The sequence below is a fragment of the Falco naumanni genome, chromosome 6 (genome assembly GCF_017639655.2).
Source record: "Falco naumanni isolate bFalNau1 chromosome 6, bFalNau1.pat, whole genome shotgun sequence".
Taxonomy (NCBI): Eukaryota; Metazoa; Chordata; class Aves; order Falconiformes; family Falconidae; genus Falco; species Falco naumanni.
Window position 1 is genome coordinate 85,848,152 of NC_054059.1, and position 24,694 is coordinate 85,872,845.

General features: G+C 37.0%; 1 protein-coding gene across 3 annotated transcripts in view; it reads left to right on the forward strand.

Annotated features, from left to right (window-relative positions):
* SDCCAG8 (SHH signaling and ciliogenesis regulator SDCCAG8) overlaps positions 1-24,694 on the forward strand; it is a 118,994-nt gene that overhangs the window by 69,226 nt on the left and 25,074 nt on the right. For all 3 annotated transcript variants that reach the window (XM_040597867.1, XM_040597866.1, XM_040597865.1), the window contains one exon: positions 5,032-5,163. In XM_040597867.1, the coding sequence (XP_040453801.1) occupies positions 5,032-5,163 (132 nt within the window). The remainder of the gene's footprint in view (positions 1-5,031; positions 5,164-24,694) is intronic.

Sequence of the window (24,694 nt, forward strand, 5' to 3'; positions counted from 1 at the left end):
GTGATCTGGAGATCAGATGCAGAAAATGACTTGGGCAAAGTTAGAAGTGCATGATCAGTGTATCTCTTTCAGTAGCATCTCTCCGAAAGGCAATCTTCATCCTCATTGTCACTGGATGTAGGCTAAAACTACAATTCTGGGATAGAGTGGTGGAGCTTTGCCTTCTGAAAAATAGTAATAATTTCTGGAAGGTTTTATAACTTAGTTCTCATGTACATTAATAAAAGCAGATCATGAAGCAGCAGTGTGCCCTATTTACGTGGATTTTTTTATCCCAGTTTTTTTTTCTATGTTTTTGGCATTATCATAAACTGAATTTTGGACCTGGATGTGTATTTTCTTGCTGTACTTCTAGAATCTTTGTGCCTTCGTTTCCCTGGGGTTAAGAAATAACTGTATACTGGCAATACCATTGGTAAAACACTTAAGCTTTTTAATAACAGATGCAAGAATAAGTTTATATAAAATTTTGGGGGTTTGATAGGAAGTAAAGGGCCCATTTGTAATAAGAGGCATTTCAAACAGATCTGTGGCAACTACATATTTGTGCAATTCCAGTGGCACACCTCTGAATTGCACAGATATTTTTATATTTAATACAAGTTTTCTGAGAAACCTAAACTGAAGTTTCTTGTTTATATGTAAACTTGAACCATTTTTGTGAGCTAGCCCCTACACAGGATTAGAAAAGCTTTAGAAAGACAATGTCAGACAAATTATAAACCCCTCAAGCTGTGCAGAAAGAAGATAGTGTCTGTGAAGGTTTTTGTATGCATAGGCATGTTTAAAAATATAGTCCTTTGTTGCTTTCTCCTCCGTTGTTTTGGTCTTTTTTTTTTTTCTCTCTGATTGTCACTGTCTGAGTTTCTAGGTTGTAGATTAATGCTTAACACTACCCACTGTGTATTTGTGATTTGCGTTTTGTAATTAAGGGGAACAATGGGAGTCCATTGGGTCTCGTTATATATAATGGTTGGTTTAATTTGTTTCACTTCTATCTTGTTAATTGTAAATTGATCATTAAGATTTGAATTCTAATCTGTCACCAGGGTTGTGAGTATTGAAGCTAGAGCAATGATCCTGGTTTTAATCACTGATGATGAGAAACAAATTTTATAATTTTAGTACATATTGCAGTTCATATATTTTAACACTGTATTTTATGGTGTTATAAATATTGTTAAATGACTTTTAGTGTAGTTTTACTGTTTGGACTATAATGTATAAATTATATTACTGGTTTGGCAACAGTAGGCATCCAACTGTGTGAGTTTAATTGAAGTAAAGAACACACACCCGGCTGAACTATTTTTCTCCATGTTTGGTTGACTGCAGTCATTGCGCTCAATACCAGGAGTGAAATGTTTGTTGAAGGTAGCCATACGAAGATGTGAAACAGTCTGTCTGAAGGATCAGTCGTTAAAATTATATGCAACAATACTGTGTCAGTAGAAGGTATTTTAGAGCATGTATTTAATTGCTGTATAAGTAAACAGTTGGTTTTAAGAGTAAGAAAAGGCAGTGCTTAAAAAGCACTGCAGTGCCAAAGGTAGTTCAGAGGAGTAAATGCAGCATTGCTACCTTTGCGTTCAAAAATCAGCTCATCCTAAAAATATCCTAAGACTGACTTTGAATATTGGCTATTTCACATTTGCTAGTTCTTTGCCTCCGGTATTTAAATGTTTTCCAGGAACCTGGGATTTTTCTTCCAAGACTCTTCTAGCAAGAATGGTTGTTAAATTTGGTTTTAGATAGAAGTTGAGGCTTTCTTGGTAGTTGAATGGATCCAGAAGTATAGAGGGGTTCTTTTGTTGTTGTCCCTGTCCTCCCGAGTCAGCATCAATTATTTTTGATGTAGTGACAGGTAAATGAAATTTGGCAAAATCTATTACCCATCTGCTTACAACCATGTATTTTACGTTTTCATTTTCATGTGATGATGTAGCTTTGCGCTGTGCAGTTTTGAAATAATACTGATTTCAATACAAGTCTTTTGGGTCTATCGGATCTCAGAAGCACACGGAGATACATTGACAGGAATACACCACTTGTGGGGCCAGCCTGAGTCTGCAGAAGAGCAACTCCATGCAGAGTTCATTTCAGGTGGCTACACTCCATAACATCTGCACCCTTCAGTTTCTTCTGAGTCCACCATGGCTTACTGCTTGGTCTGTCAGACCCAGAGTAGCTCTGGTGGAGCATCATCAGCATGTCCATGCTGTCTCCTGTAGTTGTTCTGGATCCATCAGACATAACACTTGATGCGTAGATTTTTCTAGATTGACCTCTGTCCCTGGTGTTACGTCTGGGCTCTCTCTGAAGTTCAGGACTGTGTACTTGGGCGCCTGCCCCGCTCTCTCTTCGTGTCCCTGCTGTGGCAGCTTGTGAGCTGTGACTCAGGAGCGTTTACACAGACCTGGTCCTGCCCCTGGCTGGGTGGAATTGGTACTCCTAGTACAAATGTGCTGTCATGTTCAGTGCAGTTGGTGAGGCATATTACAATGATGGTTAGGTTTGTGGGTTTTTTTAACCCAACAATTTTTGAAGTTATTTAAATATCACATAGAATTAACTGAACTATCTTAATCTTTGGAAACTGAGGTGAATGAATGGTATATTTGGAGATGCAGACGGAATCTTTGGCAGGTGATAATGAAGACTTTTGGCGTGCAGTCTTGTATTGAGACTGGTGTTCTCTCTTTAATGCTGACACACATGAACCTTTTAACATTGACCTCAACAGACATTCTTCCCATCATGTGTGCTGTCCTCCAAAATTTCAGTGTAATGAAATACTCAGACCTGTGTGGTCGGACTCTTATGTATTTACTTGGAAGGGACATTGTGCAAATAGTGTTTTAACTGGAATGATTTTAATATTTTTGCTGAGGTCAACTGTAATTACAAAAGGAGAAGAGAATTCATGTAAGATGATTCAAAGCATCAGGCATTTAGGGCTGTATTTTAGAGATTAGAGATCATGCTACTCATGTTTTTAATTAATTCAGTACTTCTTTTGTTTCATTGATTATAACTTTCAGTAGCTTTTTTGTGTGTGTGTGTTAAGTTTTTTTAGTGTGTTTGTTTTGTTTTGTTTTGATTTGGTTTTTGGGGTTTTTTTTTGGTTTTTTGTTGGTTTGAATCCCTTGATCTTTCCAGAAAGCCTTTGGGCACCTTCAAATGTACTGGAGATTAAGTCCTTTTACAACTTTGAGATTTGTATCAGTTTGAAAGTTGCTTTTGTTGTTGCTGTGAATGAGACAGCCACATACAAATCCAGAAAAATGAGCAGGATCCCGTAGTTGGGAAACTCTACCAACATAATAATCTGCAGTATTCCCACATGACAAATGCTGTTGTTGCATTTTGCTGGAAAAAATGGAATGCACTCCGGAGTTCAGACCATGTTACGGCATGGTTGCGCTTTGTTACATCAGGTCTCTGTTGAGCTGCTCTGCAGTGGACTTCTGCTTTTATCCACTGATTGACTTTCTTACAGTATCAAGTGCGGGCTGCATTCGTGCTGTGTGATAACACTTGGTCCGACTGGCACTGCTTTGGTAATGCTGACATTAGAGTTGCTGGTATTTCTGTTAAGTGATTGGTGTGAAAATTTGACTTCAGTTACCTTGCTGTAACATCCTGCCTGCTGTTACGTACCTGTCCAGGAAACTCATGTGCATTTAAGTTTGATGTACAAATGCATCAGTGCAATTCTGATGTGTTTGTCAGATTCTGATGTATTTGGCAGTGATGTTCCTTAATAGAGCTGTAACTCCCTGTCTAAATTCAATTACATACAGTCTTCTTCCAAAGTTTCCCTTGCTAAGTTCTTTTAGATTCACAGATGATATCATGTATTGTTCTCTATTTAAACATGAAAAGACTATGTTGTCATTTCCAGATTTGACTTGTCAGTGTAACAACATGTTTTTGAGGGAGGAGTATTCCTTCCCCCCTGCACTTTGTTGTATTTTTCAGAATGTCAGTTGTTGTTGCATTCTGTAACAGCCAGGAAGGTAAAGTATCTTTCTGCTGTAACTGCAGCATATTTAAGCTTATGATTTAAAGATATATCTGAAGCTTTTTAACCTCAAGATCTGGAGTGGCAGATGCCATAAAACAAATTTGCTTGCTTTTGATTCTTACTTTCTGATGGTATAGCAGATTCTGACATGTTCTCATTAACCTTTTCCGAAGAGTTAAACTGTACAAGTGCATAATGTATATTTTATCACAATTTAATCTGAGCTCTTTTCCTGATATTAAGAAACAGCTCATGCCTGTTTCTCCATGGGCTGATGGTTAGAGATGTAGCAAGTAGCAGTCCCAGGTCATTCATGGATCTGGTGTTTCTGCTCACCCGTGAAGAATAAGAATTGCTTAGAAGTGACTGATTTTCTTAAAGGCTGTGCTGAGTTTTATGTAGCTTAGGGTGTGCCTGTATGGTTTCTCCCTTTTTTCTTAAGGTTCTATTCATTTTCCTCTTAATGCGGTGTTGGTGCTTTTTAAAATCTGTGTAAGAGTATTTTGGGCATATTAGGTTAATAAAGTTTCTAAAACAGTACCACTACAGAGTTCAACCTGAACAGTGCAGTAAATGTTAAACAAGTTGTTAGTAGCCATTTTTTAAACTAGATGTTAGCTTTTACTAATAAAGAACTTGAAATATGTTTTCAAAATGCTGGTCAAATTCTTGCTTAACAAGTATGAATTTACATTTATTGATCTTATTTAACATCAATGCATAATGCCAAATGACATGCCTGTTTAAATTAGGCTGAGATTAGCATAGCCAACCTATGACTGAATGATTGCCATTGGCATATTTACCAGATACCCTTCAGCATCGTGTTCTTTTGTCTTAAGATTATTTGAAACAGTGTTTTGTTTCTGTAAGTTCTAGTAATAGCCTGTTTATGCATTACATATACATGTATGAAATTTTATAAATGCTGAAGCCACATATTGATGGCACACTGCAGGATGAAATCTGACAACATCCATCATCACTGTGTTTTACTTTTGTAGATCTGAAGTCAACCAGCTTAGTCAGGAAAAAGAGTATCTTCATGGCAGATTGGAGAAGATGCAGAAACGGAATGATGAATTGGACCAACAATGCATCCAGCATGGGAGAATGCATGAGAGGATGAAGTCAAGGTAGGAGGTCCTGTTAATCTGTCAGTATGTGGTCTGCTGTACTGTACCTGTTGTGTAAACATAAAACCGACACTAAGTTGTTTGAAAGTAATATTCTTCCTTTATGAAAATGACCACCCCTTCCCCAAGCATTCTGTCAAGTTTTTTTATAACATCTTTTGCTTGTGCCATTTTGGATAAATAAAAGGAAAGCTTGAACAACATAGCCTTCCAAGGAATTTAAGCCTAGTACATATGTGTGTGGGCTGCTTCGGCTGTTCTCTGCTCTAACTTGGATGAATTGTCTTACCATATTAAAAGAAAAAAAAAAAGGGGGGGGGGAGGAGAGAGGAGGTTATTCATATTCTAATATGAATGTAGAGTACAGATGTGGATTCCATTGTGCCATGTAATAGGTGTATTGGGGGGGTTTACCGTGTTATCTTTCTCACTAATATTTAACTTGGATAAACAGGCAAATCTTGCTGAAGACCTTAGTAACCAGGGAACTATTACCAGCTCCCAGGCAACACTAGCCTGACTTCCTCTGGAGCTGCTGGGAGCAGCTAAGGCAAAACTTACAGTGGGAAATACCCCACAATACCAACTGACTGTTCTGCCCAGACTGGTGAGACTGAGATCACCTGATTGTGCTGTGATTTGGATTAGATGTCCTTAAAGATCACTGGAGACTTTTCATTTTTGGTACCAAGAAGTTCCTTTACGCTCTCTGTTTCCACGCCACGTTCAGTGTAACAGGCACTGGGAAGAGCTTAGGCATGATTGGGGAGGCAGAAGATCAAGCAGGGTGAGAAGCAACTCTGCAAACCCAGCCAGCCAAGCTACCTCGTGTCAGCAGAGAAAGGCAAAGTGCAGTTTGTCTTCACTGGGACTAGATAGTCCTGGCTGGGAAAATTTCTGATTGCTTTTTTTGACCACTGACCACCTGATAGGTACAGAGCTTGCATGTGTTGAAGCAGCCAGTCTTGTATGCTCAGGGTTTTTTTTTCCAACTATTGATTTTTTAAATTTTTTGTTGTTGTTTTTGCTGCCATCTCTGCATTCTCTTGTCTGTCCCTGTTAGCTTGTTTCTTGCAAGCTCTCTGTGCATCCTTTTCAGTCATCCAGACCGCCTTCTTTCCTCTTCCTTTTCAGAGTTCTGTCTGTACCTCATCCTGTTCTTCTGTAACCCAGGATTGTCATCATCTTTTATAGCTCAGAGAACAAAGAAACTCAGAATGCTACAACTGTATCCCTAATCTATGTGACCACATAATCTTCCTGTTTATTTCACCTCCGTGTTGGTTTCTTTACTTGTGGTGGATTCTTAGCATATGGGGGACATGCAGTGAGGACCCAGGGTTACTTTCAGGAGGAAAAAAAAAAAATATCTATTTTTTTTTCCTTCCTCCCCGCCCCCTTCTTTCCTCCTAGCAGTTCTTCTATAGAATTGTTAGTATCTAGTTGAATTTAAGACTATTTTTTAAGTTTTTAGGACAACTTTTCCACTGTCAGATCCAAATAAAGTAGATTTATTTGAAAATGTTGCTCATTCTCTGCTGCAGCAACGATGATTATACACCAGAAAAGATTGAAAGCATTAATCCAGAACAGAAAAGTGGTTTGAAAGCAGAGTGGTCATGCTGCAGGCAGTGCCTTACCTTCTGCTGCTGTTCTAATGACAACAAGGAGAGAAAACAGGACAGTAATAGCATTTGTCTCATTTAATATTTTAGCATATTTAAATATGACAGGGATTATCAGGTATTTGAATGATGGCCAGTATACTTTGCCAGCATTTTAAAAGGGGACTCTTTTAAACATGTTTTTAATCATGATCTTGCACTATATTCATTTAATATCCAGGTAATAAATGACAAGGCAGATATAATAAACTGCTTTAAAAATTCATTGTGTTCTAATTTTAGTTTTCATGTGAAAACTGTAATAAATTTTCAGTGTCAGCTTCCTAATGCTATAAATTGGCTATGAAGTATTCAGATCTAGGGGAAGAAAAGCAGAAAGTAGAACTACTGCAAGAAATAAATCTCCCAGTTCCTTATAGTAGTGTTGAAGGACTTCCACCAAATAAAAATAGTGATTTTTCTCTGCTGATTTTGAAATTAGAGATCCGACTATGTCATTTAGTAAAGGCAGAAGAGCTAATAATAATAATAATAATAAATGTGTTTTGCCTCAGATTTTCATCCATCACTCAGATACTAATAATCACAGCAAAATATGTTAAGGATGATTACTTCTTTACACAATATGTTTCCCCTTTGTATGCAGCTACAAATAGCACTGGTCTTTTTGCAACACAGTCCTGCAAAGTGTTTTCATACCTAACTTTCTAGCTGTTGTTATTCTGGCTCTCCTTACAAAGTTTCTTATATCAAAATGATTTTGTTTTAACTGGGGACCTAATATTTCCATTTGAATAACAAGGAATTGTGGTATTTGTTTAAGAAGAAATCTCTGTCACTACTTCTGTTCTCCTCGGAGAATATGGCAGGCCCTGATACTTTAAGGAAGGAGCAAAATCTAATTGATCAGTCAGAATTTCTTTTGGAGCAGCAATGTTTTGGCTATTGTGACAGTTGCTTTCCTGAAAGTGAACAAGATAACTCTTTCTCCGCCATTCCTATCTTCCTGTCTGAGTATGTGCTGCAAATGAATGTAGTCCAAAATGCTATATGCAGGTTTTAAGGAAAGAGATTACTTTAAATTGCAGTTATTAAAGACTATTTTGAATCAGCTTTTTCAATGTAATGCAAATATCCATCCCTTTCAGTGTGTTTTTGCTCAGTGAAATATTGCACAAAAAGAAGTAATGTCCACCTGAAGTTATACAGTTGTCACATGCTGTTGGGGCATACTTGAACTGAAAGATGTATGGTTTGAAGGGCTAGGGTGATGTGTTAGAATTGCAGTGGAGCTTATAAAGAGACGTTCATTTAATTTTGTTGATCTGGCAGCACTCTGGATCTTTGCTTTAGATGTATGTTTAATTATTTTTTTATATTATTTGGTTTTAGGTTTTTTTGCAGCTGTGTACTTTTCATTTTAGACAATGATGTGTTTAGCTGAGTAGATTATCTCAGAAGTATTAATTAATGTGACATAGGGTCACCGACGGGCCACTAGAAGTATGCTGGTCAGCATGTGTGACTTTATGGATCTGAATCTTGGAGAAAGAAATTCTTGTCTGTTATGTGGCAAAGAACACATTGGTATAAATTTTCAACCTCAAAGCAAATTTTACTATTCTTCAGATTCCCATTCTGTAGATACATGTTCAGGGTAGAAGTTATCAACTAGCAGAAAGTACAGAATTTCTTATAAGGCAGCTATAAAGATAGAAACTACCCAAGAATAAAAAGAATATGTAGCAAAAATAAAAGGTTAAACTACCTTTCTGGTTTCTTTCCTGTGTTGCACTCCACAAAAAAGTAAATAGATTCCAGAGGAGGGAAAATCCAAAATCAAATTAATTGCATAACTGCATGCATAATGTTGGTTCATCCTCTCCTTTATCTGTTTTCAAACTGAATTTGAAGGCATGTGTTTTCACCACTGTAGTTAGACCAGTTCTGTAAATGCAGATCCACTTTCTCGCAAGCTTTATTATTCTCTTCCAGTTTGGGGATCAAGAAGAAAAAGACAAGAATCAGCCCAGGTCTATTATTGATGGAACATATTTATGAATACATAATATTTTCCCAAGCTGCCATGGGTCAGGATTTCATCCAGGCTATTTAAGCTTTCACTGAACTTAGTTAACAGCTCTTGTAGGTACCAGGTTCAGTTATGGCTTTGCTTTTCTGCATCTGTTCTTCTGATAAAGCAAGCATTAGATTGTAAGTCATCCACTTAGAGAATTTCTGCTGTGGACAGCCAGGGTCCAAAATAGGAAGCATTTAACTTAATATAGCGAGCTCTTTTCTGTGTACATTTCCTGTTAAATACCCAGATGATGTGTGGAAATACAGCAAATATGGAGCAGTGTCTTCAAGCAGAAGAAAATCCTAGGCAATTGCCTGCCTTTTTTCAAAACGAGACGGACATGCCTTTACTTTTTATCAAGCAGCACAGAAAAGCATATAGACAATAGCTTGTATGAGGTATGAGGCTCTTCTGAAATCTTTTTAATAAAACTTAAATTTAGAATCTTCTAAAGAGGTTTTTGCAGACGTTTTTCCAAACTGGGGCTATGAGTTTTCTCTAAAACTTCAGGTTTGGTGATTAGGGTTGGTGTTACTGCTATTTTTCCTATAATGTGTGTGTGATCACTGTCCAATCTGTGTAACATTAACAATAATAATACATTTTATGTAAATGTTTATGGGGCTTTTTGTTGTAGTAGCTTTTTGGGGGTGACAATGTTACATGTATTTTAATTCTATTTGGTAGCTAAAGTTAAAAAGAAGAGCCTACAGGACTGGCAGTTTGGGGCAGATGTGTGTGTCTTCCTCAGGCATCAGTGGTTGTAAGTTAACTATAAAAATGTTACAACCATCTGTGTAACAAGACGGCAGAGATCTGCTCTTGCCTGTTACTATAAATAAGAAGGAGATTTGTTTGACTTCATAGACATTGGATTTATAAAGACTATATGTGTCAAATTGTAACTACATGCCATGTTGCTGAGATGTGTCTGCAGCCAACTACCTGGGGTGTCTTCCCCTTCAGACATTCTAGTGTAGTGCAGCAACTGTGCAGAAATGTCTGTATAGCACAACATGTGACAAATTATATTTGTTTTCTACCTATGGGAAAATGCATGCTTCTTACGGATAAGCTTATCTGGAAAAGGAGCTAAAATGGATTCTTAAATGGACCACTCAAGGGCTTAAAGAGAAAATGGGATATTTAGTTGGACAATGATTTTAAAGGTTTTTCCCACCATTACATTTACTTTCTGTTGGTTTTACTAAGTGATAGTGTAGAGATCAGGTATGCGTGAGAGAACACATATATATGAGAATTAAGACACACATATATATTGAGGATATACCAGCAGTTTCAAGTAACTGATACATAAAATCACAATAGCTCATTTGCTCTCACTGTTACACTTCTGAATAGAGATCTTGGATTTCTTTGGCAAATCTTCAGTAGAACAATTGGTTAAAATTATTTCTTGAAAACTGGAGCAATCAGTTTGCATTTAAATTTTTTCATTTTCTGTCTAAAGTTCTTGTACATTTTTTGTGTCTGTTTTCAAGAAATAATGATGTGTGGAAGAACTCCGTTTTGATCACTGCCTAAAAGACCTCTACTGTTTTCCAGTCCAGTTTGTTCTTTGTTGAATATATTGTCTTCCTTATTTGTATTGTACTGATAGGGAAGTATTTTTTTAAGTAACAGTGAGTCAATGGTTACTATCTTTTTACTAAACTAACCATCTATTTGGAAAATGCAATTATAGAATGAAAATGCACTATGTTGTGGTTTATTTTAGTTTAATATGCATTCATTTTTATATTGAAGATAGAGATTATCGTATGTAGTGCCCGTAACTACTTTGATATAAAAATTGCCTCAATGTTGAAAGAGCAATATGCTCCACTTTTTCCTGAGCATTGTTATTGATACCCACATACCTCTGGTGTGGTTTCACTGTAACAGGATTGCTGTAACAATCTGGAGACAGGCTGGTTTGTGTAGCCTGCCATGCACGGAGTCGTAACAAGCTTTGTGGTCACTATGTGCAGCGTTGCGGTGCAGCCAGGTAAAGCTCTCAGCTCTGTCCAGAATTTGGGGTTACCAGTATTACTTAATTTTTTATTACTATTTAATAGACTCACAGTTTAGGTTGAGAAATACACACTCCGGAGAAGTGCTATTAGGAACTAATCAATGGATGATGTGTAAGCATCCACACATGTATATATTTGTTGCAAATCCTGACAGTCTTAAAGTGTATTTGGCTTTTGTTTAATGTTCAGGTGTTTGCACACAGTTCACATGCTCTGGAATAGAAACTGGATGTTCAAAATCTCCCCTTCCCTCTTCTTCTCCAGTTCATTATTTGTCTACTTACTGCGTATATGTTTGTCTGTCTTTTATCCCCTCTCTCATTTTAAATAGATGTCTCTATATATTGTATATATAAAAATGTATACTATTAATGTTGTTATGTATATAATATTCCCATTCTAAATAGTTAGTAAGTGGCATAAGATTATACAAGCCCCCAAATACTGTTTTTAAAGATCTATTCCCCAACTACTTGAACAGTAGACACACAAAGCAAAAATTACCTTAGTTGTTAGGAAACTTGAAAATGTACTAAGAGTGAAATACAGAGTCTTCAGAAAATGAAGCAGAGTAGTATGGAAATAAGTTGCTAGCCTTCTGAAGAAGGAAATGACAAGCAGAAGGAAATGTCACATCCAATTTTCAGGTAGATGCTTAGGGAACTTAATAATGTTCTGTAAGATGTATTCTAGGTCACAGAGTACTTTTTTCCTTTACTGCATCTATCACTAAGTGTAGGTGTATATAACATATATATATATATAGAGAGAGAGAGAGAGAGAAGGGGTTTATATTTTTTTTATTCCCCTTTGAGAATGTATTGAGCTCCTTTGTAAAAATCATTAGGCCTTGCTGCTCCAATTTGGACAACTGTTCCCAGTACCACTGATCTTCTGATTGGGATCCTTCTTATTTTTGGTTTGAATTTATTTGTGTTCGGCTTGTACCTACTTGTCTTTGAGCCAAAATTGGGGTAAGTAGTTCTTCTGTTCTGCTTTTATTTTATCTGCACTGACAATGCAGATAATTATAGACAATGATTGTGTCTAATCAGTCCTATGTCTGATTAATAAGTAAAGCTTTCCTCTTTTGTCCTTTTTTTGCAGTAAGCTCTCCAAAACCCTCAGTTTTCTGATTGTTGATCTGTTTTGAATATGGGCAATCAGAACTGTCTACAGGGTTTTGAATGAGGGCATATGAACATCTCAGATGATGGATTAATGTATTTACTGGAAATTCCTTGAGTGATGGATCCTACGATCACGTTTGCCTTTTTGACAGCTGCATAATATTGGCAGCTGATAATCCTTATCTATCCAAGAAATGAATCCGTGACCTCTTCCTCCCAAGTAAATTCAAGTTGTTAGCAGAGCCTTTTGCTATGAACTGAGAATGTGTTAAGTCCCTGGTATAAGACTTTGCATCATAAAATTCCACCCCATATCTGCTGTTCCAGTTTTCTGAGTCATCCATTTCTTTCTGTGCAGTATCCCAGACCTTCTCTAAGTTGATGACATCTCTTAAATTTTTCAGCCCACTCCTACTTTTTGTGCTGAGTCATAATTCAAAGTATTCAAAAATCTGTTTAAACTCCAAGAAATCTGCTTAGAATTCTTCCTCACCTTCAATTGTTCCTCTTGGCTGTGCTCTTTATTTTAGGCGGTTACTTTTCAGTAACAGCTTAGTTAACAAGTGCTGATGCAGCATGATAATTAATGTTTGCCTGAAGTTAATGTAGGTAAGATTTATTGCATTCCCTTTATCAGAGAATCAGCTTTCAAAGAATTTAGAATTCACATGAAAGAATCTGCTTGGTCTAACTTATGTTTCGGTTTGTCATGTTTTCTGTTTACCTTCATGTCCTTATATATTCTTTTTCGTTCAGAATTTGTTGTAGGCTTTTCATGTTTGAAGTCAGGTTAATGGGCTGGTAATTGCCTGAATTACCTTCTTTTAAGGGTTAGTTAATGCTGTCTGTTCTAGTTGCATAAAATATAGTCGAGGAAGAAGGTGTAGAGGGTAAAGTAATAGCATCTGTGTTCACATTTCAGGTTAAGACAGCTGGCCACCACAATTTTATTGTTTTTATTAAAAATTGGAGAATAACGTCTGGGAAAGTGATGCAATAAACTGGGGAATAGCCGATGCCTCAAAGAAAGGCTAGGTGGCAAGACAGCCAGGTTTTCTTGCTTCTGTGTTGACCAGCTATCAGCACTCTGACTAACACCCCCTCTGCTAAGAGTCTGGTAACTGTCCACTCTGGAGAATATCTTCTACTGCTTTGATGTACTCTGCCTTCTCCAAAACAGACACGGCGATAGTTCTTATTCATGCCATCAACTTCGGGGAGTCAAAGCCTTCAGCTCACTAATAGTAAGCTTGTGTGCTTGTCTACCAGGAATGTAAAAAGCCCTGAAATATGTGTGACATAAAACAGCACAACATAAGGTTCCAGGCTGTTCTTGTTACTTTCTGTTGTCAGCACAGTTGTTGGTTTTCAAATTTAAATGTTAATTTAGCATTAACGAAGAATTCTTGATTCTCTCCTCTAAAATGGAGGTGGATAAAGGTGATATCTTTGACAGCTCAGCCCAGACTGTTCTTGATATGGCAAGATCTAGAAATGCTTGGCCCTCTGCAGATCGTAACACTGATGCTAAAAAAGATGTGCATCGTTGGACAACAGCGTGCCCATTTTATTTTCCCACATTTGCTACAAACATGTTAATTTTGGTTGGAGGTTGCTTCTGGTGGTGATATATGATTCTTCTTGTGTTAATCCACCGATTACCCCTTCACCACCACTGTATCTTCTTTGAAACACTTCGACTACGGTTCCTGGTAGTGGCATCTCTGGTCCATGTAGTAGTCATAGACCAGGCTTCCTCACCACTTCCCCAGAGATACGGAATAAAAAGTGAGCAGGCTAGATCAAAGTGCTTCTTTACTGGCTTGTTCATAAAAATGTAGATGTTTAATGGCAAGAAATAGCACTGAAGAGCATGTCACAGTTGAAGTTATCTGCTAAATTGTATCCAGAGCTACAGAGTAAGGGCTTCTACCCAGGATAATAGCCTTTCTAATGTAGTACAAACTGTGAAGGACAACCCTCCCTGTGTTCCTCCTAGAAGTATACACCATTTAACAATCTTTAGCAAGTCTTGATTGTTTAGTCCATCTAAAATATGAAATTGTTTAAATCCCTGTTCTACTCACCTTGTTTTCTTTCTTCCATATTGTGTTGCATCTGCATTTTTAAAGTTCATTTAACTGAACAGAACATTAAAATAAATAAATAAATGCTTTCAAATAGGCACTGTGCGACTAACACTATGCAGTAGTTAGCAGCAAATACCTAGTTGGGATATTTAACGGTAATTGGGATCTTCCTATTGAGCCTTAAATGTACTCACAATAATAGTAAAATCTGACAATCTGACTATTAACTCATTTGGCAAAATACTTTAAGGAGTAGCAGATTTCCTTCCAGTTTTGATCTGTGTGTACAACGGACATTTTCAGATTAAGGTGTTTTAAAACCTTCCACTCCCCTGTAGCGTGGGCCTGAAAATGAAGACCGATGAGTAACATTTGAACAGCTTTGTAAGTGTGTCATGAAAATTTACCAGCTCTGAAGCAAAATCTGTGCACCTGCTGGCTTTCAAGGTTATTGTTACAAAGAGAAGGAGACCCAAAACTAATGACGATTTATGTTTAATATAATGAGCGAGTAGATTTTTGCAAGGCTGTTGGAAGGCTGCTTTTTCCTGATAACTTCAGTGTTTTGATTGCTTCTGCAGGGTCCAGTCCTGCTCCTGCAGAAGTTGGTGCGATTGTAGATGCTCTCTTTCTCTATATATAAAATTAACCTGCTTTTAAGTCTTTTGAGTGTTAAGCCCTGATGTGTCTTGTGCCAGTAGTTCCATAACTAACATTGCACTTAAAGGTGTACGTTTTTTGCCTTCATGCTTTTTGTTTTCCATCTTTCAAAGTAATTGGAAGTGCTGCTGTTTATGCATTATAAGACTGAAGACTTCGTTTTCCAGTGGTTTTGTTCTCTAAAACACAAATAGAATCTTCTTTTGCCTATTTCTTGTCTAACTTAACTATCATTCTTTTCTGGAGCTCTGGTCATATCCATTATCAGTTTCTGAGGGCACTCCAAAAAATTTGCCATCTAAAAAAATTAAATGCTAAAAAGTTTATTGTGCCTTGCAATTGTGCTTATCAGTAGTAGTCTAATAGTAACAGGCACTATACTAGTTATCTTAAATATGTTATCCCTCAACTGCTAATTGTAGAAGTTGCAGTGAAATAGAGATTATGGAAGTGGCTATAAGGAAGGACAGTGTGATAAGACCTACTTAGCATCTGCATTTCTAGTGTACTCAAGACAGCATTATTTGTGCTCAGGGCTTTCAGTTTTGTTCTGAAATAAAATAGTGACGATGGAAAGTATGAAGGAAAAGAGTAAAAGATTAAGCTCTGTTTAACTTGTTTCTTGTAAACAGTAAATTCATATATGGAGGGAAAGGGGAAATTAGATATTTTTAATTTTTTTAAGTTCTTTTTAACCTCAGACAGACAACCTTTAGTTACATATATGGAAATACATCCTTGTCCCAGATACGATATCTCATTACTTGGGACTTGATCCTGAACGGTCTTTAGAATTCTGATTTGATTCAAGTTAAAGTTGCTAAATACTTCCAGGTCTCCAGTTTCAAAAGGTTGTCTCAGTAGCATGGCTGAAATTACAGTAATCTTTTCTCCGCTTATGTAGAGCGGTATAATCTTTTTGAGTGCTATACTAGCACTTCCCACACTGCCGGGGATTTAGCCTTAGTTTTAGCTATGTGACTTGCATGTAGTCAAAAACAACTTTCAGGTTTTTGGGTTGGGTTGTTTTGTTTTTTTTTCCCCCCTTTGCTTGGATTACTTGATTGGCTGACCTTTTATATATATTTTTTAAAAAGTGTGTATGTGTATATATGCATATATATATATATATACACACACACAGAGTTTCAGAACTTAAGAAATGCTTGTCTGTAAAGTGACACCAAGCATGGACATTTGCCCTGAAGAAATGTTTGGAAACATGTGACTTAAAAGCACTTTAACTTTCACCATCATGAAGGCTCCTTTAACCTGCAGTGCCTTAGCACACGTGTTGGATGATGCAAATACTTTTGCTTCCCAAATCAGTTTTATGAATAAGATGCACAAACAAGCTGAGCAGAGACATACGTATCCTTGGGAGGGGGCTTTCCTAGCCTGGGCAGAAATGGAATTTCTTCATTGCCTTTCTGTAATGTTAACCCATGTCAATAAAATCCACAGGAAAGATGTATAACATTTTGTCCTTTTTAAATTTCCATTTTTAATAGCAAGAATACACTCCAGGCAGTGCATTTCTGGGGGATTATTACATTTCTCGGGTGGCTGAAGTCACTTACCCTTCAGCTTTGTGCCTCACAACACACCCGAGGCAAGCAATAATCCCCAGCAAGGCACTGTCTGTCTTATCTTATTGCTTAATTATTATACCTATTTAATGCTGCTTAGAACATTGTCAGCTGTTGAGAAAAGGTAATTATCACTAGTCAAATGAAAAACACTTTTTTGGCTGCCTTACGGATACACATTTTACTGGTACCTTGATACATAATGAAGCCTGATAGCAAAACTTTTGCTTGTCTCTTCTTCAAGCCACAGCTGTTTCCCTGCTAAATTCATCCCATCTGTCTCCCCTTCCGTAAGGCTGTAGGCAGTATAGCATAAGTACAGAAGCAGTTCAGTGCTATTTTGGATAAACATAGCTGAAATTTGAATCTTTGCCATTTGCAATGCACACATTTTGTTTTACTGCTGTAAAGAGAGCTGTCAAAATAAAAACTACATGGATAATTTACTGAAATACAGTCAAATAAAGGGATGATCAAAGGGGAAAAATGAAGATATGATATAGGGTCACTCTTACTTTCATGCTGTATTCTGAACAATGTAATTGTTGACCCCTTGACATTGCTGGGTTCAGAGAAATTGGTGGTGAATAACAGAAGTAGAAGGCACTGAATTAGAGTAAAGCATGAAGAAGTCTAGACTTCATGCCAAAAAGGTTAATTGCAGCAGGCAATTATTTCTGAGAGTGCCCTGTGAGATATCTGACCAAGGTATAATTCTTTGCTCATTTTATAAGGAACATATAATTGTGTAAGACAGTACAGCTTGGAAATTAAAACCAACATTTCTATATGTGACACTTTGCATCTGAAAATGAAAGGACACCGTAATGATCGCTGTGGGGCAACAGTTACGTACACCCTCCTTTACTCTTTGCAGTTTTAGTTGACATGGAAAAATGTATGTTAAAGCTGGATACAGTCATCTGCATTGAGTTTGTTATTCTAAGTTGGATTCATGTTTAGCTACCCAAGGCTCGTGTTTGAAATTCTAGACTTTCTGGTACAAAGGATCCAAATCCCAGTAAGGTCTGATTGATAATTCATCTTTGACTTGATTAAACTGAGTACTGTGCAATATGCAACGTTTGGGAGTCTTTCGGACAAAACCCTATTTGAAAAAATCCTTTATTCTGCTGAAGCATTATAAATCCTATGACACCTCTAGTAAGGGAAGGGCTTTGGCCACTACATCTTGGATACGTGGGGTTTTTCACTGTGTTACTGTGTTCTGTGTGGCCCATCTCAAATACTATTTCATCAGCACTCTTGTCTGTATGGCTGGTAAATGCTTACGAGTTTTTTGCAGGAGAACCTTGGAAGCTGTTTCTAGGCTAACCCTGATGTGTATTTGGGATACTTCTGTGTTCTGTGGAAGTTAATTCTTGGTGCTTCCAAATTCCTATTGTGTTGGGTAAAGGTGAACAAAGCCATGTTTGTCCTAACCTAGAAGATGCTCTCATTGACAAAGAAATAGATGAAGTTAACGTTAGTGGACAATGAAACAATCTCAATAGAAAATTAATCTAAATATTACAAGCAGAAAGTTCCTTTAGGAAAAAGCACTTTGTGGAGCTCACTACTACCGAAATACTGATTTCAGTGTTATGTTTTGAGGTAGAGAAGGGGAAAAAAGGATGTTAAAGTCATTAATTTCTTCAGTATTTGCAGGATTGTTTTCAAGCTGTATCAAAGGAAACAAAGCCTTTTGAAATACTACTAAGAAAGGTACGGCTACATGAAAAGTTTACACAGTGATTTTCATGTAGATATATGAAAAATCAATACTCTGGCAAGAACCAAGACAGCATTACTCCTTCACATTTACAGGAATGTTAGAATTTCTCTCTCTTTGTAGATACTAAATTGAAATATATTCAAAGGTGGTGAAATATTATTTTTAGTTTTGTTCAGTCATATGAATATAAATAAGGATGTTATAATCTGGGAGATGGAATGTTGGTATTTAGTTCTCCTGTAACTAATACAGGAGCTGGTAGCACAGCTACTGCACCAGAACTGGTATCTTTATTTTCAGTTCAAAGGAAGAAAGACTCCACCAGTTTTAAAGGAAGCCCAATTCTTTAAGGACTCTGCCATATGTAAAGGTGTCTCCCCTCTGCCTCCCTTCAGGCTTGGCTGAAATAGTTGTATAGACTTTCTGAACGCTTACTAGGTCGCAAAAGTACTGCAGTAAACATCTAGATACTGGGACCATCCTGGAACAATTGCTTTTATGGGAAATAGATTGTGATATTCTTGAAAGTCTTACTGATGTCTGAGCTTACCTTTTACAAATCGTGCCTATGGCTTGGTCATCCCGTTTTGTATACGAGTGTGTAAATCCCTTGCAGTAAAAGGAGAATGTTTAACATCTGATGGAACATGTACGTGTACCAACTTAATGTTTCATGAAACCTAATAAGCTCCCCTCAAAAAAAAAAAAAAAAAAAAAAAAGATTTATTTTTGTGCTGCATTACGTATTGGAAATGGTTAGCTTCTGTTAGAAACATTTAAGTAGCTGCTCTAAGTTCACATCAGAGGTCTGTACCTTCATGCGTAACAGATTTGACAGATCCACTGCATTTTTTCCAGACATGACTCCAAAGCTGCAAATATCTCAAGAAACTTAAGTTTTACAAAGGCTTTTACCCTTTTACAGGGTTAGTGAAATGAGAATTAGGGATGGAGGAGGGGACAGGATCAAGAGCAAAACAAGTTTAGTGGTTGTCTTTCCCATGTGCAAGTATTAGGAAGGCTGTCAGTCTTATGCTTTTCACGTATTTATTACACTTTATTCTTGCAGTTTAGAGTTCCTTACCATAAATATGTGCATTTGTTGATGCTGTGATCAAAAATCCAAGATGATGTGAATTCCAGGTGATCCTTCACCTAGTGTTGAGTGTGCTCCCGCTGGTGGAACTGTTTATGGTGATCTGGATCTAATAAGGAGACTTCCTTTTGGTGAATTTAGGGCTTCAAATACTCATTTGTTTTTGTCTTGCCACCATCTTTTTACTTATGTCCATGACATTTTTTTTTCTGCCTATATGTTTTTAGATCAGACAGAAGGCCCTATATTTCCACCCTTTCCTTCTGCAGGTTAGCATAAGGGCGAAAAGAAAAGAAGGAATGGGTCAGAGGGGATTACATGCTACTAGACAAAAGGTCCATTAAGTAATATGGAAGAAGAAAAATGCCTCTTTAAAGATAAAAGAAGAAGAAAAAGTACTGTTTTCTGTTCTTTTCCCTTTACCTTTTCGTGCTTTTCTTGGTTTAAGGTAATTTTAGGTATTCCATCTCTGCATGTGGAAGGAGTGTTTCCAAATAAAAATGTTCTGAAGATTTTTGGATGTTCTGAAAAAAAAAAAAAGTATTTTTTTAATGTACACAGTGAACAAAAACCTATGTTCAGAATTTTTCCTGCAACTTGTTTGCTCACTTGCCTTGTGAGTTACGTGATCCAAACCAAAAGCCAATAATATCTTTACAGACTATTATTACTTTTCACTCTATTTTAGCTGTCTGCTCCCAATTTGAATTGCATCTATTTTGGCAAATTTTAGATGTAGTTGTTCTTGCTGTTATTATTATTAATGATTAGACATTCTAATTAGATATAATTTGCAAGCTCCACTATTTGAAAGTTGTTTGTTTGGGTTTTTTTAAATAACATAAACTGAATAATACATTCCACCTATATGGTACATAAACATTTTTCTTCTTTTTGCCTAGGTTCTCCCAAACAAATTATAGCAACTATTATAAGTGAGTGCAGGTCATGTAGAAAACAAAATTAGAATCCCTTTAATTCGGCAATAGTCCAGGTTTTGGGTTTTTTTTTCAGTGCACGTGCAAAGCTTACCTTATGCTGTAGTGTCAAAATGTTTCCCTCTGCACTGTTCTTCTCTGAATTGTATCTGGACCCAGCACTGCTCTGTTCTGTTTCAGCCCCACTTGATGCACAGAAGCTACCCCAAACAAAGTTTCAAACAACAGGGACTGTTTATGCAAAAGCAGAGGTAAAATTAATTTTGTTAAAAACCAGAACTGATTAGACACCTGGTAGTTAAATTCGTTAGTGGGGCTCCCAGTTGCTGGGTTGCTCCCAGGTGTTGCAAGATAAATGAGTGATCCTTCCCATGCTACTTTCTTTCCTTTCAATAATCAGTGGAACTTTGGTTGCTGGAAATGTCTGAATTCATTCAGTCCCTTAAACACAACAGATAACTGTAGATCAGAATTGAAAATTAGGATGACCTGAGCTGTTTGTGCTATTTGTGTGAAAATATCTTAAAAATTCTGTTGCACTTAAATTTATTCTTTCCTGTTCAGCTAATTTCTATTCATATTTTCAAATAGCACGTTTGGGGATTCTTTCCTTTGTAATCTTTATGGGAAAGATTTTTTTCCTAATACTTCAGTGACTTTTTGCATCAGATTGGAGGGTAATGTTACAGTCAGTAATGTTTACATCAACAAATGTAAATTCAAATTAAATCTATTTTTTAAATAGCATAATGGAAACACATGGTGCTTTGTAGTCATGTAATTAAAGAAGATCTGTGCCTCCAGGAGTTTATGATCTAAAGATCAAAAACAGTTCCACATGCAACAGACCTCTTCTAAATCTCGGTGTACAATTTGGGGATTTTTGTCTTGCACCTACTTCAGCATAAATTTTATTCCTGAGCAGAGATTTCACCCAGGCGGTGCAGTACTGTTTGAGATGTAAGGCATAAGTATTGTACTTGAGACTTTGTGCAGGGGCAATTAACTCTTAGCACAGAAAAGCCTGGTGTTTTGATATCGAGATTTATACCTCGCTTATTTAACAGTAACACTGTGAACTAAACTTTGTGGATGATAGTAGTTTAGTTAGGCGGGGCAGGGGGGGGATCAAATTTTTTAACAGTCTGACCTAGCCTTGCTTTTTGTTTTTCTTTTTTTCTTCCAGTTGTGAAAGTAACTTTGTGCAAAATTGCATTTGAGTTAAATTATTCACTCATCCTGGGGCAATAGCTTGTATGCACTTTCCAGCTGAGCCAACTAAAAATATGGGAAACAGACCAGCCTAGTATTCCATTGTTGCCTTATATAATGTGGTGTTTTGGAAATGATGATGAAGGCAACCTGGATATTTCATGGATGAAATAGTGGATTCATAAACTGAAAGCTTTGCTTGCTATTTGTAATGGTGTTTTCTCCCTTCCTTTCAAAACTCTGTGCTCACAAATCAGAGATGTTGCTTTTATTTAAAAAGAAAAGAGGAGGACAAAGAAAAAGAAAAATCAAGCCTCTTTATCCTTTGAAGAAATCTTTGCCTGAATTGCTGGCTGAGTTCCCTCAAAAGGCCTGGACTCCTTCAAAACTTGGAACCAAGTTCAGATCCCAACTAGGTAAGGTAGAGTACTTTGTTTAGTATACTTTAAGTCTTAGTTTTCTCCCCACAATATGCTACAAAAGAGTCTGAGAGTAAACACGTGGTTTGTTATTGTCCAGTATGATGGTTTGGGATTTCTTCCAATTATCATCCTAATTAGGACCCTGAATTAAAAAGAATTTTTCATTTCTTTTGGGCATGGGAAGCTAAAGGAAGACCTGTGCATGAACCCTGTGACTCATAGGTAGCTGCAAACTATTAAGCACCTTTGTGGCTGCAATGACTTAGCTACAGAATAATTTAGCAGTTCTGTGAGTCAACTTTCGCCTTTAACCTCCTTGCCAGAGGATTTTCCCTGAGTTAGCTCAGACAGCACCTCACACATTGGCATGTTTTGTTCTTTATTCCAGAGCTTTTTTTTCTCAGTCGATGCAGTTGCTTAGGATTGCACAGCTCAGAGGTGCTACTGTGTTTGCTTTTCCTCAGTTATTTAAATCCATAAAACATGAGTTCTGGTCATTTCCTGATCCTCCAAATGCTTTGAGTTCTGGCAGGTATCGGAGACCTCTGAGCTTTTTGTTTTGAACTATGGCAATTCTTCTCCAAGTGGTGTGTTTCAGTCTTACGAGTACAGTGGGACAGACCCCAGCGTTGCTGGTTTCAGGTAGTCGGTGTGCTGCGTGGAAGTGATGTGCTACCGATCTTATCTAACATCTTCTGAGGTAAAGCTGTGAAATGGTTTCATGTTATGAAGCAGGTATTAATGAATGTTGGCACTTTTCTTCCAGCCCTCTCTGAGCCAAATTTTTGTGCTTCAGGTGTAGCTGGACACTAATCAGGGTAAGGTAATAGATTTTTCCACAACAAGCGATAGTACAAGTCCTACCTTCTCCATGTTTGCAACTCTATTTCCTTTCTACTGCACTCTTTTTTTTTTTTTTTTTTAACTAAACTGTAGCTTTCTGGGCAAAATGCGCCTTTGGGTCGTATGGTATGTGGCTTCACACAAACTTTTACTACATGACAGGCTAACTTAGCAACCAAGATTTGTTTTCCACTTCTTCCTACTCATTGCTTTTGTCTTGTGCTGACATACTGGGTTCTGTGCTGTACAAAAGGAAACCCTAAATGACAACTAGTGTAGCATTGTGTCCGGGACCTGTGTATTTGGATCTAGGCTCAGATGAAAGACTTGTGCTCAAAAACATTCAGTACTTGGCAATCCAAAATACCATATTTATTTTGTAACACTTGAATCAGTGGTGATCTAATGGTTCTAAGGCAACACTGGGAAAAAAATAATAATTCCTTATCAGTTGGGGTACCTCACTAATTTCAGGGTGCTTTGGGTGGAAGAATAAGCAAGAAGAGTAAGATTTTGTAAGAGGGTGTAGCTTTGGTAGTCTTAAACAAACAACCCACCCCCCAAAAAACCCACAAAACAACAACAAAACAAAACCCCCAAACTACAGAGGTCCTGTGAAAAGAGACAATAATTCTGACATCAGGCAGTTAAATAACCAGTTGACTCTGATGCGGAAAACTGTCCCAGATTCCAGCATTCCTTTCAGCTGACATTAGAAAACAAGGTAGACTTAGCATGAGAAATAGTGTCTTTATATGAAGAGATTGCTCTTGTTAGGCCCATATGTGAACCATATATCCAGATTCTCGCTACATCCGCTCACATGTCTCCCTGTCAGCATCTGAAGAGAGATCCCCAAATGTTCAAATGTACCTTTCAGATCAGAGTTTAATTTTAGAAGACTATTCTGGCCTATTAATTTTGATTATAACAGTGCTGTGGTGGAGGAGACATCAGATTGCAAGTGAAATTTCAGAAGCCAAAATGCTACAAAGCTGTAGAAATAAATGCAAGTGCAGCTTGTAGTATATAGGTCACAATACTTGCATATGGTAAAATGTGTATATGTAAAGTATGTCATTATTGAATAAGTAATAACTCATTAGGGAGTGTGTTGTTAATGTGCACTTTACATATTACAAACTGTAACATGGATGCTGAATACTTGCATGATTTGTGTGTGTCAGATGAGTGTAAAAGCTGAAATAATGATTCCAGACCTGATACTTGTAGAAATTTGGAACTTCAGTACTGCAGAACATCTTGGATGTTTTTGGATTTTCTGTGTTTTCTCATATTTAATCTCTAAACATTCTTTTCAATTTAATGTCAAGCTTTAGGATATACAAGCAAAAGCCAGACTTGTTGGGCTGCTTTAAAAAAAAAATAAAGAAGGGCAAAAAACTTACTACTTGGCATTGTTAAATTCACATAAGCAAAGTAAGCTCCTAGGCAATTCAGAAGAATCACTTGGATTATTAAAATGTGATGGAGTGATACCTAAGCATTAGAATACTAAAACCTGATAGCATAAGAATAGTTTGAATACTGTAAATGTTGTAGAAATGTTAATCGGAATCTTTCAGATACCTTATTGATTACTTAATTTCTCTGTAAGATGTATTTTCTTATTGTAGCCTTAAAGTTAAGTACATGAAGTCACCATCCAGAGCTAGAAATTATACTAAACCAGGAGTTGCAAAATTAAAAATGCCAGTATGAAGTGCAGTCATTTTCAGTGCAGTGGTTCTGTGTTTTCTGTTTTGATAGTGGATGTCTAAGGGCATTCATGTGGTTATGAAGGAAGAAAATTAATGCCCTTGCTAACATCTCCACTTCCCCATGTAGTCCTTTTCAAATTGGAACAGTTTTTCTTTCAATTCCCCATTTCTCTTTATCTCGGAAGAGGAAAAGCATTCTGTTATTTCCATAAATTGCTGTAGAAATTCTGTCACTTCTACAAGTTACAAATTCAGTGCCCAATAAAGCTGGGTAAATGATTTATAATCATTACATCCCACATTCCAGGTATATCTAGAATGTTATAACCACAAGCTTTAAAATTATTTTTATAA